The sequence below is a fragment of the Octopus sinensis genome, linkage group LG28 (genome assembly GCF_006345805.1).
Source record: "Octopus sinensis linkage group LG28, ASM634580v1, whole genome shotgun sequence".
NCBI classification, from domain to species: domain Eukaryota; kingdom Metazoa; phylum Mollusca; class Cephalopoda; order Octopoda; family Octopodidae; genus Octopus; species Octopus sinensis.
This window is the reverse complement of record NC_043024.1, coordinates 5,584,185-5,603,527: the sequence shown is the minus strand read 5'-3', so window position 1 is coordinate 5,603,527 and position 19,343 is coordinate 5,584,185. Positions and strand designations below refer to the sequence as shown.

The window sequence follows — 19,343 nt, the reverse complement described above, 5'->3', positions numbered from 1 at the left end:
TTTCAGAAATAAAAAGTATTGGTGTCACTTTCTTCGACTAAAGTTTAGTGACGAAACCCTTGAAGGCGGTGCTCCAGCAGGGCAACAGGTACAAGATAAGTTAAGATAGGCGTTAAAATTTAAAATTCATGGTAGATAACTCTTGCTATTTTCTTTACAATTACTTCCCCTGAAAATTTTTAATTCTTTTTGTCATACTCTCTGTATTTGGTCCTTTTTTTTTACTAGTTTCAGTCATTAAACTGCGGCCGTAATGGGGCACTACCTTGATAACTATTTAGTCCAGTGGATCTACCCCAGTATTTCTCTTTTTAATCCTATCTATCGTATTTTTTGCCGAACTGCTAAGTTACGAAGAGGTAAACACACTAACACCGGTTGTAAAGAAGTGATGTGACACGCACATATACATATATACGACGAGCTTCTTTCAGTTTCCGTCTAACAAATCCACTCACAGGGCTTTAGTCAACTCGTGGTTATAGTAGAAGTTACTTACCCAAGGTGCTACGCAATGGGACTGAACCCGGAACCATATGGCTGGAAAGCAAGCGTCTTACCACACAGCCACACCGGCACCAGAGGTAAAGAATTACATTTATCTTCGGCTTTAGAATCTGACGAAACGACAGTGAGTCTAAGGCCTCTGCGGATGCGAAACCATTAATCACTTTATGACCAGACATAACTTTTAATACACACACACACACACACATAAAGATACAGAGAGAGTTGTTACGTATCCGCTGTATGTATTTAGAACATATGTAAGGTGTGTGTGTGAGTATGAGACTGTGTATGTGTGTGTGGTGTGTGTGTGTGTGTGTGTGTGTGTGTGTGTGTGTGAGTGCGTGTGTGTGTGTGAGACTGTGTATGTGTGTGTGTGTTTTTGTGTGTTTGTGTGAGTGTGAGTGTGAGTGCGTGTGTGTGTGTGTGAGAGTGTGTGTGCTTGTGTGAGTGTGTGTGTGTATGTGTGTGAGACTGTGTGTGTATGTGTATGTGTGTTTTTGTGTGTGTGTGTGTGAGTGTGTGTGTGCGCGTGTGTGTGTGTGTTTGTGTGTGTGTGTGTGAGTGTGTGTGTGTGAGTGTGTGTGTGTGTGCTTGTGTTTGTGTGTGTGTGAGTGTGTGTGTGTGTGTGTGTGCGTGTTTTTGTGTGTATGTGTGCATACAAGGGCTTCTATTCATTTCCCGTCTTCCCAAATTCACTCAAAACGTATGGAACTAAATCAAGGCTCTCCTGCAAGACTCATGTCCAAGAGATCACACAGTGTGATCGAACCCGATACCTCGTAGTTGCGATGCGTGCTTCCTAACCGTTTGACTATGATATATCTATGTCATTTAGTAAATGACAGCTATTCACCATCCAAGACCACCACTACCATCATCATCATTACCACCGCCATGCCCACCACCACTGTTATTATCACCACCAACAAATACCACCATTATCGTAGTCGTCATCACCACCACCATCACCACCGTCGTCATTATCACCAACACCATTATCATCGTCATCACCCCACCACAGTCATCATCACCTCGAACCCCACCACCATTACTACCATCACTACCACCACCACCGTCATCATTATCATTGTCATCACCCCACCACTGTTATCATCACCTCGAAGACTACCACCCACAACTGTCACCATCACCACTACCACCATCATCACCACCAACACCAAAACCAACATCACCACCACCGCCACCACAACGGATTTAGCCGCCCCTGCCATCCTCTGGTCCTGTCAAACCAGTAGAGGCCACGATAGCCTTTGACGTCACAGCGCCATCTACAAACATCCTACTCGACCCTCAAATGTTTACTCAACCTCCAGCAGCACGAGTCAACAATGGAGCGGCTTATGTGGATACGGGAGCGGGTAGAAATAGCAGCCAAAATATCCTTCAAATCGAAACCCACCGCTAATGGCATAGCTTGAGTATGCGCTGCCTGGGGCAGCCTTTGAATTTGCTGATCCCCTCCGCGGCCCCTCGGTTGAGAAAAAGTAACTTTTCATGCAACACAAGATGGGTCTGGAGGTGACAGGAGGCATGTTTTCAAGTGAAACGATGTAGACTTTCAGGTGCCACTAGGAGGATTTTCAGGTGACACGAGGCAGGTGTTGAAGTCAGTGGTTCTCGACCAGGGGTCATGTGGCCCCTGGGGGGGGGGTCCGTATAAGATTTAATCGATAACATTTATGTGTAATAAATTAGTTCTACTTCAACACAAGATATTTGAACAATTTCTTTATACGGTTCTTAATAACATTTAATTATGAAAAATATTATAGGATTTCTTAAACGTCGATTGACTACGAGGGTCCACCTGAGTAAAACAGGAATCAAAGGGGTCAACAGGAGAAAAATGGTTGAGAACCATTTGTGATGGTGCAAGGTGAGTACAACCCCCCCCCCCCTTACAATTATCGTTTCTACTGAAGACACAAGACATGAAATATCGACCCGTGTTTCACTGGTACTTAATTTATCTATCCCGAAAAGGTGAAAGGCAAAGAGGACCTCGGCGGAATTTGAACTCAGAACGCAAAGACGGGCGAAATACCTATTTCTTTACTGCCCACAAGGGGCTACACACAGAGGGGACAAACGGATTAAGTCGATTATATCGACCCCAGTGCGTAACTGGTACTTATTTAATCGACCCCGAAAGGATAAAAAAGGGCAAAGTCGACCTCGGCGAAATTTGAAATCAGAACATAAAGACAGACGAAATACCTATTTCTTTACTACCCACAAGGGGCTAAATACAAAGGGGACAAACAAGGACAGACAAACGGATTTTGTGCGTAACTGGCATTTAATTCATCGACCCCGAAAGGATGAAAGGCAAAGTCGCCTTTGGTGGAATTTAAACTCAGGCGGGCGAAATATCGCTAAGCATTTCGTCCAGCGTGCAAACGATTCTGTCAGCTCGCCGCATCAAAGCTGCCTACAGTATTATGTTATATGTGTGTGTGTGTGTGTCTTTCAGATTGTGTTGTTCCTCACCACCTTTCGATGACCGATGTTGGTTTGTTTACATCCCCGTAACTTTGCGTTTTAGCAAAAAAAGGACGGATAGAATAAGTATCAGGCTTAAAGTAAAATAAAATAAATAAATAAATGTAGGCATAGGAGTGGCTGTGTGGTAAGTAGCTTGTTTACTAACCACATGGTTCCGGGTTCAGTCCCACTGCGTGACACCTTGGCCAAGTGTCTTCTACTATAGCCTCGGGCCGACCAAAGCCTTGTGAGTGGATTTGGTAGACGGAAACTGAAAGAAGCCCGTCGTATATATATATATATATATATAATATATATATATATATATATATATATATATGTGTGTGTGTGTGTGTGTGTGTGTGGTGTGTGTGTGTGTTGTGTGTGTGTGTGTGTTTGTGTGTCGGTGTTTTGTCCTCATAGCATTGCTTGACAACTGATGCTGGTGTGTTTACTTAGTGGTTCGGCAAAAGGGACCGATAGAATAAGTACTGGGCTTACAAAGAATAAGTCCCAGGGTCGATTTGCTCGACTAAAGGCGGTGCTCCAGCACGGCCACAGTCACATGACTGAAACAAGTAAAAGAGTAAGAGTATATCTCGGACAGGTGAGAGAAAAAAATGTAAAAGGACATTTAGTACATGGTCAGCAAAAATATAATCAGGCATATCAGGTAATGATGTACCACCTGGCATTAAGAGTACCATACGAGTGAGATCGGGACCAGAGCATCAAGCTGGCCTCCGAGCCGATGGCACGTTAAAAAGTCCATTCAAGCATGATCATTACCTGCGTGGTGGCACGTGAAAAAACATTTGAGCGAGGTTGTTGCCAGTGCCGCTGGACTGGCTCCTGTGCAGGTGGCACATAAAAAAGCACCATTGTTGCCGTTGCCAGTACCGCCTTACTGGCCATCATACTAGTGGCATACATACTTATCCAGTCGAAGAGGTAGCTTAGATACTCACAAACAGGTTCATACAGGGGAGAAACCCTATCACTGTGATATTTGTGGTAAATCATTCTCTCAAAGTAGTAACTTAACAAACCACAAACGTATTCACACAGGGGAGAAACCATATCACTGTGATATCTGTGGTGAATCATTCTCTGTTGGCAGTAGCTTAACTACGCACAAACGGGTTCATACAGGAGAGAAACCATATCACTGTAATGTCTGTGGTAAATCATTCTCTCATCACAGTCACTTCACTCGACACAAAAGGGCTCATACAGGAGAGAAACCATATCGGTGTAATATCTGTGGTAGATCATTCTCTGTTGGCAATAACTTAACTAAACACAATCGTATTCATACAGGGGAAAAACTTTATCACTGTGATATCTGTGGTAAATCATTCTCTGAGAACTGTGGCTTAACTACACACATACGGGTTCATACAGGGGAGAAACCATATCACTGTGATATCTGTGGTAAATCATTTTCTGATGATATTAGTTTAACCAAACATAAACGTATTCATACAGGTGAGGAACCATACCATTGTAATATCTGAGGTAAATCATTCTCTCATAGTAGTTCCTTAACTGAGCACCACCGTACACATACGGGAGAGAAGCCATGCCATTGTGATATCTGTGGTAAATCATTCTCTGTTGGCAGTAGCTTAACTACACACAAACAGGCTCATACAGATGAGAAACCATATTCCTGTGATATCTGTGATAAATCATTCTCTCATAGTAGTTACGTAACTCAGCACAATTGTACACATACGGGAGAGAAGCCATACCATTGTGATATCTGTGGTAAATCATTCTCTGATGGTAGTACCTTAACTAAACACAAACATATTCATACAGGGTAGAAACCGTACCACTGCTATATCCGTGGTAAATCATTCTCTCATGCTCATAGCTTAGCTATTCACAATCGTATTCATACAGGGTACAAACCATATCACTGTGATATCTGTGGTAAATCATTCTCTCATAGTAGTTGCTTAACTGAGCACCACCGTACACATACGGGAGAGAAGCCATACCATTGTGATATCTGTGGTAAATCATTCTCTGTTGGCCGTAGCTTAACTCGACACAAACGTATTCATACAGGGGACTAACCATATCACTGTGATATCTGTGGTAAATCATTTTCTGAAAGTCGGCATTTAACTAGACATAAGTTTATTCATCCTGTAAAAAAATCCTAATCACTGTGATATGTGTGGTAAATAATTCTCACAAAATCCTTGCTTAGTTAAACACAAGTGCATTCCTTATGAAGTGGATCCGTAACACTGATATTTGTTTACAACATCTCAAAAGGACAAGCTCGTATCTCATAAACACATCCACAGAAAATAGAAACTATATTACTGGGATATCTATAGTAAATCTTTCACTTGAAACGATCCATTAACGAATCAAAGGAATAATGACAGACAAGGGAAATCGTATCACTGTGATATCAGTGCTTAATCATTCTTTGAAAATGGTGAATTAATTATGCAGTCATATTAATATGAAAGATGTAATATTTTTCATATTACTATGACTGTGTATAATTAATTCACCCTCCTCTGTCAATGCTCTTGATATTTGTGTTGAATCAATCTATGAAAATGATCAATTATGAAAACATAACTGCATTCATACAGAAGAGGAACCATATCACTACAATGCTGATAGTCATCATCATTTAACATTCACTTTTCCATGCTTCTGTCCATCAGATGGAATTCATTGATGGAGATTTTCTTCAGCTGGATGCCTTTCCTGTCACCAATCTTCACCTGATTCCAAGCAAGGAAATATTTTACAAAGGAGACTGGAAATGAACAACTGCATTTGTATAATGGTCTTTTACAAGCATCACATAATATTTGGACAAGGGTACACACACAAACACACGCATTTGTGTGTATGTTTGAAAAATTTGTTATAGGAGAATATTTCAATATTTTCTCGACGTGTAAAAGTTTGTAATTCCTATTAGGAAATGAAACACATGTAATGCTGAATAAATAATATCAAACTTTTTCTCCACTCTCCATATGCGTGATGTAATTACTCTGCAAAAAATATTGTCCAAACCTCACACGGAAATAATATACATCTATATATAATAAACAGCTTGTTTGTTCAGCTGTTATGCTTTTGTTAGTTAGAGAAGTAGAGTAATAGAGGAAAGTAGGGAAGAATGAAGAAAAGCGAGGGAGAAGTAGAGAAAGGTGATCTTATAATAATTCTGCTTGTCGTTACGTTACTTAGACTGTAGGTAATACTTTCATTTAATTAGAGGAAAAGAAAGAGAGGGAAGAGGATAAGGCAAATAGAGAAGTGTGCAGGATGTGTGATAGGAGGAATGTAATGTTTATTACATGGTTTAAAAAGTTAATTAAAGCTAGTTGTATAGAAGAGAGTTAGGAATATGATTGTAGCAGATGGGTGATGTTCTGATCACAAGATTAAAGAGAGAGAGATGGTGGTGCTGGTGGGTGCATAGGGCAAAGTAATTATTTTAATTAAACAAGATTTTTATATTTCCTACAAATTAAAATGTGACTCGTTGCCTTGGCTTATAAGTTACCAATGATGTGGTTTTCAGTGTATGCCATGTTGCGTTAAACTTTTACCCACATGAAATTGTGACCCCTATATTTTACATAGAGAATAATGTATTTACTATACAATTTTTGTTTTTTAGATAAAAAAATTGTGACCATGTAAATTTTTTTCTCTTTATAGGAGAAATGAAAAATAAGAGTGAATATTTTATGATTGCTGTGTATTAAGTCTATAAAAGTGTGTATAAAGTATATAAATTTATATATAAAATGCATTAAGTAATCATCGTTTCCCAAATTCTTTCACTTTTCAATGGATAACTTTTCATCTCCAGTCACAAGTCGTTTAAAAAAAGGCAGGCTTTCATTCCATTTCAAAAACACATCACAAACAGAATACTGCTCCAAGCAATCCTTTTCTGAGAGTTTGTGAGGGACCCATTACATTATAGCAAGAAATGTATCCTAGCTTCATAAGGTGTTCATCAGCCATACTTTGAAGAACTTTCAACTCCTCTGCAAGTTCTCTAGTCTTGATATTGGAGTTTTCTTCGATTTTTGCCTTCAAAACATCCACATCCAATTTTGAAGATCTTCCACTGCGACTGTTGTCTTCCAAGCTAAACTCTCCAGTTTTAAATTTCGCAAACCAGCTTCAAACAGTTGATTCACCTGCAGCATCATCATAAACTTTACAAATGTTTTTGAAAGTGATTGCAGCATTTTCCCCCTTTTTTTTTATTAAGAAAAGCATTATAACGTGAATATAAAATGTTTGGTTATCCATTTCAAATATCATTAAAGGGTAACCAGAACGAAAGATAAACGGATTTTTGGTGAGGAACAAAGACGAGATGCACTACCACTTCGAGCAACGCCAAAGTTTTAACTCTGTTACGTTTCTGGTGTATTCAATGAAGCATTGAAAAATTTAGCTTCAAAAAAACACTCAGACCTTTCTGGACAACTTAATACGAGTGTTCATATGGCGTACGTAAAGAAGAATCCCGTAAATATTTCGTTTGTTTTCAGTTCACTTAATGTGGTGTCACGCACAAAAGGACAGCTTCCAAATCCCGTTTTCTGAATGGGTAAAACTAATCAAAATTTAAACCTCTGTAATTAATATATATATATATATATATATATATAATATATATATATATTATATATATATATATATATATATATATATATAATATAGTTATCGCCATACTAAATGGCATTCTTATAAAAATAAGAAAAAAGCTGACCGCTTATTAGCTCCATGAGGCCATCGCCTAAGTTAGCTATTTGATACACAAACTGTATCCATATAACCTTTGAACAAGGGAGGTCAGTCGCTCCACACTACTTGGCGGCAGCTACAGACGCGTTTCGGGGTATTGCCCCTTTTCAATGCAGCGTAGCCAAACCAGTAGGTGTCGCTTCCGACAATCTCTGTTCAAAGGTTTTATTTACCTAGCTTCGGTGGAATACATCCACTTGTTTTCAATAATAGAAATATTAAAATTACTAAGTCTCTCTAAAAGAGAACAACGGCAGCGTTCCCGGAAAATATTAGTTATCGCCATACTAATATGGCATTCTTATAAAAATAAGAAAAAAGCTGACCGCTTATTAGCTCCATGAGGCCATCGCCTTAAGTTAGCTATTTGATACACAAACTGTATCCATATAACCTTTGAACAAGGGAGGTCAGTCGCTCCACACTACTTGGCCGGCAGCTACAGACGCGTTTCGGGGTATTGCCCCTTTTCAATGCAGCGTAGCCAAACCAGTAGGTGTCGCTTCCGACAATCTCTGTTCAAAGGTTTTATTTACCTAGCTTCGGTGGAATACATCCACTTGTTTTCATAATAGAAATATTAAAATTACTAAGTCTCTCTAAAAGAGAACAACGGCAGCGTTCCCGGAAAATATTAGTTATCGCCATACTAATATGGCATTCTTATAAAAATAAGAAAAAAGCTGACCGCTTATTAGCTCCATGAGGCCATCGCCTTAAGTTAGCTATTTGATACACAAACTGTATCCATATAACCTTTGAACAAGGGAGGTCAGTCGCTCCACACTACTTGGCCGGCGATAACTAATATTTTCCGGGAACGCTGCCGTTGTTCTCTTTTAGAGAGACTTAGTAATTTTAATATTTCTATATATATAATAGTTATCGCCATACTAATATGGCATTCTTATAAAAATAAGAATAAAGCTGTCCGCTTATTAGCTCCATGAGGCCATCGCCTTAAGTTAGCTATTTGATACACAAACTGTATCCATATAACCTTCGAACAAGGGAGGTCAGTCGCTCCACACTACTTGATCGACAGCTACAGACGCGTTTCGGGGTATTGCCCCTTTTCAATGTAGCGAAGGTTATATGGATACAGTTTGTGTATCAAATAGCTAACTTAAGGTGATGGCCTCATGGAGCTAATAAGCGGACAACTTTATTCTTATTTTTATAAGAATGCCATATTAGTATGGCGATAACTATTATTTTCAGGAACGCTGCCGTGATCTCTTTTAGAGAGACTTAGTAATTTTAATTTAATATTTCTATTATTGAAAACAAGTGGATGTATTCCACTGAAACTAGGTAAATAAAACCTTCGAACAGAGATTGTCGGAAGCGACACCTACTGGTCTGACTACGCTACATTGAAAAGGGGCAATACCCCGAAACGCGTCTGTAGCTGTCGATCAAGTAGTGTGGAGCGACTGACCTCCCTTGTTCGAAGGTTATATGGATACAGTTTGTGTATCAAATAGCTAACTTAAGGCGATGACCTCATGGAGCTAATAAGCGGACAGCTTTATTCTTATTTTTATAAGAATGCCATATTAGTATGGCGATAACTATTATTTTCCAGGAACGCTGCCGTGATCTCTTTTAGAGAGACTTAGTAATTTTAATATTTCTATTATATATATATATATATATATGTGTGTGTGTGTGTGTGTGTGTGTGTGTGTGTGTGTATGTATATATATATATATATATAATATATATATATATATATATATATTATAATATATGTATATATATATATGTATATATCATCATCATCATCATCACTTAGCGTCCGCTTTCCATGCTAGCATGGGTTGGACGGTTCAACTGGGGTCTGTGAAGCCAAATGGCTGCATCAGGCCCAGTCTGATCTGGCAGTGTTTCTACGGCTATATGCCCTTCCTAACGCAATCCACTCCGTGAGTGTAGTGGGTGCTTTTTACGTGTCACCCGCACAGGTGCCAGACGGAGCTGGCAAACGGCCACGGACGGATGGTGCTTTTTACGTGCCACCGGCACGGGGGCCAGGCGAGGCTGGCAACGGCCAGGATCGGATGGTGCTTTTTACGTGCCACCGGCACGGGGGCCAGGCGAGGCTGGCAACGACCACGAATGGATGGTGCTTTTTACGTGCCAGTCGGGGCGGCGCTGGCAACGGCCACGATCGGATGGTTCGCTTACTTGTCACCGGCACTGGTATCACAGCTGCAATTTCCATCGATGTTGATCGACTTCGATTTTGGTTCTGCTTTCTGATATCTGATTTGATTTGGTTTGAATTTGATTTTGATTTTGATTTTCACTTGCCTCAACGGGTCTTCACAAGTGGAGTTTTGTGTCCCAAGAAGGAAAGGTATGTATAAGTCGACTGGCTACATACCAGTTAGAGGCCACGGGTTATGGTCTCACTAGTCTTGCCGGGTCTTCTCACGCACAGCATACTTCCATAGGTCTCGGTCTCTAGTCATTTCCTTGGTGAGGCCTAAAGTTCGAAGGTCGTGCTTCACCACCTCGTCGCAGGTTTTCCTGGATCTACCTCTTCCACAGATTCCCTCAACCGCTAGGGTGTGGCACTTTTGCACACAACTATCTTCAGCCATTCTCGTCACATGACCATACCAGCGCAAACGTCTCTCTTGCACACAACAACTGATGCTTCTTAGGTCCAACTTTTCTCTCAAGGTACTTACACTCTGTCGATTATGAACACTGACATTACACATCCATCGGAGCATACTGGCTTCATTTCTTGCGAGCTTACGCTTATCCTCAGCAGTCACAGCCCATGTTTCACTACCATGTAGCATGGCTGTTCGTACACATGCATCATACAGTCTGCCTTTTACTCTGAGCGAGAGGCCTTTTGTCACCAGCAGGGGTAAGAGCTCTCTGAACTTTGCCCAGGCTATTCTTTCTCTAGCAGTTACACTTTCAGCACACCCACCCCCGCGACTGACTTGGTCACCTAGGTAGCGGAAGCTATCAACTACTTCTAGTTTTTCTCCCTGGAACGTGGTAGAAGTTGGTCTCTGCACATTTTCAGTGTTTATTGCTCCTGAGCATCTGCCACAGACAAAAACTATTTTCCTAGTTAGCCTTCCTTTGACATTGCTGCACCTCTTATGTGTCCATAGCTTACACTTGGTGCACTTTATAGAGTTTCTACCTACACCTTTTTTACAGATCGAGCAGGGCCATCTACCTGAAGGCGTTTGTGATTGGTCTACCTTCCTACTTATTAGGACTTTGGTTTTGGCTAGGTTGATTCTAAGGCCCTTCGATTCTAATCCTTGCTTCCACACCTGAAACTTCTCCTCCAGTTCTGATAGTGACTCAGCAATTAGAGCAAGGTCATCAGCATAGAGGAGCTCCCAGGGGCATCCTGTCTTCAATTCCTCTGTTATTGCCTGGAGGACTATGATAAATAGGAGGAGTCTGAGGACTGAGTCTTGGTGGACCCCAAACTCTACCCAGAATTCTTCACTGTACTTGTTGCCAACCCTCACCTTACTAGCAGCGTCTCTGTACATGGCTCGCACAGCTCTCACTAACCATTCATCTATCCCTAGTTTCCTCATTGACCACCAGGTAAGAGATCGGGGGACCCTGTCGAAGGCTTTCTCCATGTCAACAAAAGCCAGGTACAGGGGCTTATCTTTGGCTAGGTATTTCTCCTGCAGGTGCCTTACCAGGAATATAACATCAGTAGTACTTTTCCCTGGCACAAAACCAAACTGCATCTCATCTAAGCTAACTCTCTCTCTAATTAGTTGGGCTATAACCTTCTCCGTAACCTTCATTACCTGATCCAGCAGCTTGATACCCCTGAAGTTATTTGTATCTAGGGCGTCACCTTTACCTTTGTAGCAGTTGACTATTATGCTGCTACACCAGTCATTGGGAATGACTCCTTCGTGTATCACCTGGTTAACAATAGGCTATAGCCAACACTACCAGATATTTTGAGCATCTCTGCAGTAATTCCTGATGGGCCTGGGGCTTTCCCTGTTTTCATGCTTGTAATTGCCTTAACTACTAAGGAACTGTCAACTCGGATTGCTGGTCCCTCTGTTGGGTCGACATTCGGCAGACTCTCTTTATCCCATTCATTTTCCTCATTCAGCAACCTTTCATAGTGGCGTCTCCAAACCTCTCTCTTTGCATCCTTATTTTAGTGCAAGTGAACCGTCATCCTTGCGAACACATTTCTCTCCTACCACGTCACGATTCTCCCTCACACACTGTCTTGCAACACGAAATACCTCAAGTCTTTCATCCTCACAGCGCAGAACATTGGCAAATTTTTTCTTATCTGCTTCCCCTCTGGCTAAATACACCTGCCTCCTAGCTTCCCTTCTGGCAGTCTGGTACACTTCCCTGCTACCACCGTTATATATATATATATAAGCATGTGTGTGTGTCTCTGTTTGTCCCCCTAGCATTGCTTGACAACCGATGCTGGTGTGTTTACGTCCCCGTCAATTAGCGGTTCGGCAAAAGAGACCGATAGAATAAGTACTGGGCTTATAAAGAATAAGTCCCGGGGTCGAGTTGCTCGATTAAATGCGGTGCTCCAGCATGGCCACAGTCAAATGACTGAAACAAGTAAAAGAGTAAAAGAGTATATATATATATATATATATATATATATATATATATATATATATATATATATATATATATATATATATATATATATGTATATATATACATATATATATATATTTGAATATGTGAATTATTAAAAATTTCCATATGTGCAGCCAAACAGAAAAGATTCGGCAGGATTGGTAATAATGACAATAATAATAATTTAGGACAATAATAATAATAATGGACAGGAAGCTGGAAAGTACCTACGCAGGAATAATGATGAAGTCGATAGAAAAAGAGGTGGACCTGGCTAAACTACCAGGCTTCCAGAATTTTATGAAGGAGGAGGAGAACGGCGAAGTCGAGCTGTCACCTCCAGCAAAGCGGGGCGAGTGGTTCAATCGTAGAACCATAAAATATAGAGTGTACGTGAATGGAGGAAGAAAGATGGAAATAGTCAATATGGAAGTTATTGAAGAGGCATTGAAACAGACTGGAGAGGAAATTGTTTACCTGACTAGAGGAATGGAGTATGGAACGGTAACGGTGCAGTATAGAAGTGAGAACGTCGCCAAAAAAATAGCAGCCAAGGTGGTGAAGACCGAGAAAATATACTTACTGCCCTTGTATCTAAATAGAAGGACCACAAGAATTAGGGTGGAGGGAATACCTCCACACCCAGAGGGTGAATACATAACGGCAGCGGTGATTAAGGGAAACGAGGAAAAGGTGGACATCCTCCACGCCACGATGAAATACGAAGGCGTGAGAGGTGCTACCTTGGACATGAATATGCAGACGGAGGCGGAAGCAGTGGAAGGGCTGACAGATACTGTAGGAACGGGGAACATTATTATGAGAGTGTGGGTGGAGGGCAGGGCGCCCAGGTGCTATAAGTGTGGCCTGAGGGGTCACATAAGAGCCTACTGCCCTCCCCCACCAAAGGAAAAGGAAATCGTTACGGAACCCCAAAAGAAGGAAGACACTAAAGAAAAGGAGAACCAAACAGAAAGGGAAGCAACTGAAGAGGAGGAGATCCAGCAAGAGTGGGAAGAAGGGAGAAAAAAAAAAGAAAACTGTACGAAACCCCAACACCACCCGTACCCTCTGAGTCCCATCCCTCCCCTGCAAACAGCGATACCACCCACTCCCCGCCTACAAGAAAAACAAAAACAAATGCAGACACACAGAAAGAACAAAGTCCCAGGACCTATTTTTTGTGTGTTGCGAGGAGAAGGGACACCCAGAACCCGAAAAGGATGGTAAATAAAGACTTATGGCGCGAACATGAAGATGGTAGTTACGCGGTTGTGAAATGTGAATTTATGGAGACATTGGCGAGGAGGTGTGAGGAAGAGGGTATAAAATGGATGACAGTGCCGATGCAGGGTGAAATGATAGAGATGTATGAAAGGAAAACGAAGAGTGTGATAGAAAAACTAGGAATTGTAATTGGAAATGGGTGATAAAGGACAGGTAAGTAATGCTGGCGGATGGGGCCGAGAGCGTCGCTTTCATATTATCATTTTTTCATTTAATAATTCATTGTTCATAAATTTAATGTTAATGTTCTATGTCCCCAATGTTTTGTAAAGTCCCCTCTTCGCCGCCCCTGGTGGGTAATAAAGAAATCGGAGTTAGTTCCCGTTGTTCATTGTCAAAACTCTTCCTCATTAAGTGTATTTCTTGTTCTTGTTTCTCACGCACCTTGATTGTTTGATCAGTTCCACCTGGCAACTGATATTTAAGAGAAAATCCAATCAAATATATACAAATGGTTGGTAATTAACTGTCTAAAGAAACAGATACAGCATTTACGATTATGTGAACCAGAAAAATATTAATTAACGTTTGTTGTAGAAATCTAGAAATTCTCTTGAAGCTGTCGTTGTCCACTCTGACTCCAGTTCTCACATCTTCCTCCTTCACTCTTTCTCTCCATATCTATTACTATGTAAGTATTTATTTAAACATTTCTATTATATATGTGTCGTATTATGTACATTTATTTGTTTCGATGTATTGAGAAAGTTAAAAGGAAAAAAATCTCACTAAGACAAAATTATACGAAAGGCTGATATTTTAATACTTTCATTGTGTTGTCGTTTTCTTTTAGACATTTCATTGCACTTTCGGTTATTTTCTAAATTATTTGTAAAAACGTCGGATCGATCCCTTGTTTAGATAACATTTATCTTTCTTTCTAACGTGTAAATTCGACAATTTCGTTAAATGCGAGAAAATTACGATGTAATAGTAAGAAATGGGGAATGTATAAAAATACGAGTGTGCACTTGAAATACTGAAACGAAAAGCAAATATCGTATCGAGAAGAAATGGAACAGCTTTTATTTGAGACATAGGAAGTCTTTATTTCTGGCGGTTCTTCTGCATCATTAAAAGTTAGAATTAATCTGTTTTTCTAATTTATTGAATTTTTGTGTGTGTGGAGTGCTGCTTTAAGCACCTAATATAATCCCTCGTCACATATTTTTATTTGGGGGAATTTTCAGAAATTTTTGTGTACGAGAATTCGTTTTAGTCATGCAACCAAAAAAAGAAAAAAATCAACTGCGATTTATGAGCTATTTAGCTGTTATTTTTCGCACATCTCACGACCAGTATGGTAATAATTCTCTGCTTAAGTTCCTCTGGGCTTGCAGGAAGAGGGGAGACATAGACTAGGCCCTCCCTGAGAAAGAAATGGCAAGGTGTCAGCTCAGGTGAACGTAGCGGCCATTTCAACAGCACATTGCCTTCTTCAGGACGCGCCAAACTCTTTGGAGGAATCTGGCTTTCATTCTCCACATCAACCAATAATTTTTCCTACATTGATATTACCCCACTAAGGATTTTGATGCTGTTAGCGAGACATCAATATTATTGGCGATCTTTCGTTTGTAGTAGCACGTTTCCGTCGATGATTTCCGTAAAAAACTTTTATTTTTTTACGTATGGGCTTGCGGGAACATTTGAAGTAATGAGAGCGAAAGAGACTAAGAGGAAGCGATTTTATGACGAGGGAATTTCTTTAGAAGTTACCGAAGCATTGATATACATGTGTGTGTGTGTGTGTGTTTGATGAGGTGTGGGAGACAGACAGCATGTTGTGTAAGTGAAGTGCTTCTGTTAGTGTGTGTGAAGAGACAGAGAGAGTAATGTGAGAAAGAAAGAGATAACTGAAATTTTTTACTCGGTGTATGTGTGTATGTATGTATGTATGGCCGATTCAGTGTACACTGAATCGGCCATACATACACACACACACATACATAGATACATACATATACACATACAGTAAAAAATTTCAGTTATCTCTTTCTTTCACACATTACTCTGTCTCTTCACACACACACTAACAGAAGCACTTCACCTACACAACATACTGTCTGTCTCCCACACCCCATCAAACACACACACACATGTACATCAATGCTTCGGTAACTTCAAAAGAAATTCCCTCGTCATAAAATCGCTTCCTCTTAGTCTCTTTCGCTCTCATTACTTCAAATGTTCCCGCAAGCCCATATGTAAAAAAATAAAAGTTTTTTACGGAAATCATCGACGGAAACGTGCTACTACAAACGAAAGATCGCCATATTATTTACTGACATTTATTCATCTTTTATACTCACCAAAATATTAACGTTGAGCTAACCGTATATATATACATATATATATATGTGTATGTGTGTGTGTATTTGTATATATGGCTCCCATGCAGGTTGCATGTAAAAAGTACCATTCAAGCATGATTGATGCTAGTGCTGCCTGACTTGCACCCATGCCGGTGGCACATACAAAGCACCATTCAAGCATGGTCGATGCCAATGCTACCTGACTGGCTCCATGGCACATAAAAGGCAACCGCTACACGCTCAAACAGCATCCAGCTGAAGAAACCTTGCCTGATAAGATTGAAACTTTGTTCAGCCTCATGGCTTGCCAGTCCTCAGTCAAACCTCACAAACCATGCCAGCGTGGAAAGCAGATGTTAAACAATGATGATGAAGGTAGAGAAAGAGCGATATCTATTTTAGCAAACAAAGATACAAGACTGCAATGAAAACATCAGAAATCTAGTGTCATTTATATGTATATTAGTGTGTGTGTGTGGAAGTGTGTCTATGACAGACTTTATATTCCAGGAGTTGGTATTATAATAGATGTGTCTACTCTATGATATAAACATTTTGCTAATGCAGAAATTGGATAAATTTAATAGTTCAGATAAAGAATTACTTCTACAATTTAGGAAAACAGAAATGTCGTAAATTTGCACTTTTGAATATCTGCCTTTTAAACATACTTGATGTCTTATATTGTTTTTTCTATTCTTTCAGAAAATCACATGAAATTGGCTAAAAAGTAATTTTTACTTTTAAAGAATTATCAATGTCTCATGTTTGAAAGACTCTTCAAAGATATTCTACAAACGTATAATCCTGCTTCTATAAAACATTGCTGAATTACAGTAAAATATTTCCTTGGAGAGAAAGCATTTCTTTACTTCTGTGTCTGAAATGTGCAAGAGATAATTTTCTCTTTTAAATATACTTTGATAGATTTCCAAAGAGTATTTGCGACATTTTTAAATATTGGCATTGATTACGTTTAGAAGAAATATAAGAGAAGTGATATTTGTTTGGAATAAACTATAAAAGCCAAAAGAAGCAAAATATCCATAAATTTTGGTGAGAGGAAAAATATTATTGAAAAGTTGTTGATCTGTACAACTTGAAGGATTGATTTCATTTTTCTTGAAGAGATGTCGGAAGGATTAGGAAAATCATCATATGACTGTGACATCTGCAAAGAGTCATTCTTAGAAGAAAGTAAATTCAAACAACACAAACAAATTCATAAAGGGGAGAAATCATATCACTGTACTGTCTGTGGTAAATCATTGTCTGACAGGAGTAGCTTTGCTCGTCACAAACGTATTCATACAGGGGAGAAGCCATATCACTGTAGTATCTGTGGTAAATCATTCTCTCATGCTCATAGCTTAGCTATTCACAAACGAATCCATACAGGGCAGAAACCATATCACTGTGATATCTGTGGTAAATCATTCTCTGATGGCAGTAGCTTAATTACACACAAGCGTATTCATACAGGAGAGAAACCATATACCTGTGATATCTGTGGTAAATCATTCTCCGAAAGCAGCAGCTTCACTAAACACAAGCGTATTCATACAGGTGAGAAACCATATCGCTGTGATATCTGTGGTAAATCATTCTCCAAGGGCTGCGGCTTAACTACACACAGACGTATTCATACAGGAGAGAAACCATATCGCCGTGATATCTGTGGTAAATCATTCTCTCATAGCGGTAGCTTAACTAACCACAGACGTATTCATACAGGGGAGAAACCATATACCTGTGATATCTGTGGTAAATCTTTCTCAGAAAGATGTAGCTTAACTAAACACAAGCGTATTCATACAGGGGAGAAACCCTATCGCTGTGATATCTGTGGTAAATCTTTCTCAGAAAGATGTAGCTTAACTAACCACAAACGTATTCATACAGGGGAGAAACCATATCGCTGTGATATTTGTAGTAAATCATTCTCTAAACACAGTCACTTAACCAACCACAAACGTATTCATACAGGGGAGAAGCCATATCGCTGTGATATTTGTAGTAAATCATTTTCTCAGAACGGTCACTTAACTCAACACAAACGTATTCATGCAGGGTAGAAACCATACCCCTGTGATATCTGTGGCAAATCATTTACGCAAAATCATTTCTGATTTAAACAAGTCTTTCCTTATGAAGTGGGTCCATAACACAGTGATATTTCTTGTACAACATTTCCTCAGAAGGACAAAGGACGTATCTTATAAAGACATCCACAGAATATAGAAACTATATGAATGTGACATCTATGGTAAATCTTTGACATGAAATCATCCATTATTGAATCAAAAGAGCATTGACAGAGGAAGGAAAACATATCACTGTGATGTTAAACCTGAATCATTCTTTCAAAATGGTGAATTAATTATACACAGTCCTGTTAATATGAAGAATAGCCATACCCTAAGATATCTGATAATGATCAATTATAACATAAATGAATTCAAATAGAAGCGGAACCATATCACTACGATGATGATGATCCTCATCATTTAACATTCACTTTTACATTCTTCTATGGATCACATTGAATTCATTGATACCTTCCCTGTTTCCAAGCAAGGAAATATTTTCCCTGGTGAGACATATTTTACACAGAAGACTGGAAATGAACAACTACACAAGTATGACGGTCATGATGGCCATTTACGGACACCACATAATATCTGGACAAGGGTGCACACACACACACACACACTTATGTGTATCTGAAGATTTTATGATAGGAAATATCTTATATGTTTTCTACACATCTAATAGTTTGTAATTCCTATTAGGCAATGAAACACATGTAATGCTGAATAAATAATATCAAACTTTTCTCCACTGTCCTTATGTGTTATGTAATTACTCTGCAAAAAATATCATCCAAACCGCCCACAAAAATAATATATATGTATACCGTAAATCCTCGAGTATAATCTGCATTTTTTTCCCATAATTTATCGGTCAAAATCCCTAGTGCGTACTATATACGAGGTTAAAAATGAAAAATATTTTCTAAGCAATGTCCGAGTTTCTATTTTGCTGTCAGGCACTGTTTATTCAGACGCATTTTGTGATGTCAGGCGCGAAAATACCTTAAGCTAAGCCTGAAAGCAATGAAGTCATAAAATATTCATCCATAACTTGCAATAAGCAACATATATTAAAATAAAAGTATTCAGAACACAGAATAACATGTAACAATAACAATTTGCAAACATATTTACATTCCCATATAACAGTTAAGAACATCACCATTATTGTATTACG

General features: G+C 39.4%; 1 protein-coding gene across 1 annotated transcript; it reads left to right on the top strand.

Moving 5' to 3' along the window:
* Window positions 1-3,656: 3,656 nt before the first annotated feature.
* On the top strand, window positions 3,657-18,909 carry LOC118768309 (zinc finger protein 454-like). The gene is made up of 4 exons (XM_036514504.1): window positions 3,657-3,688; window positions 3,959-4,190; window positions 17,579-17,639; window positions 17,892-18,909. Exons 1-4 carry the CDS (start codon window positions 3,657-3,659, stop codon window positions 18,146-18,148), a joined length of 582 nt encoding a protein of 193 aa, XP_036370397.1. The 3' UTR covers window positions 18,149-18,909.
* Window positions 18,910-19,343: the final 434 nt, after the last annotated feature.

Coding starts and splice junctions, on each gene's coding strand:
- LOC118768309 (XM_036514504.1), top strand. CDS start 3,657: ATGGTCAGCAAAAATATAATCAGGCATATCAG. Junction 3,689..3,958: donor AATATAATCAGGCATATCAG/GTAATGATGTAC, acceptor ATACTTATCCAG/TCGAAGAGGTAGCTTAGATA. Junction 4,191..17,578: donor AGAAACCATATCACTGTAAT/GTCTGTGGTAAA, acceptor TATACCTGTGAT/ATCTGTGGTAAATCATTCTC.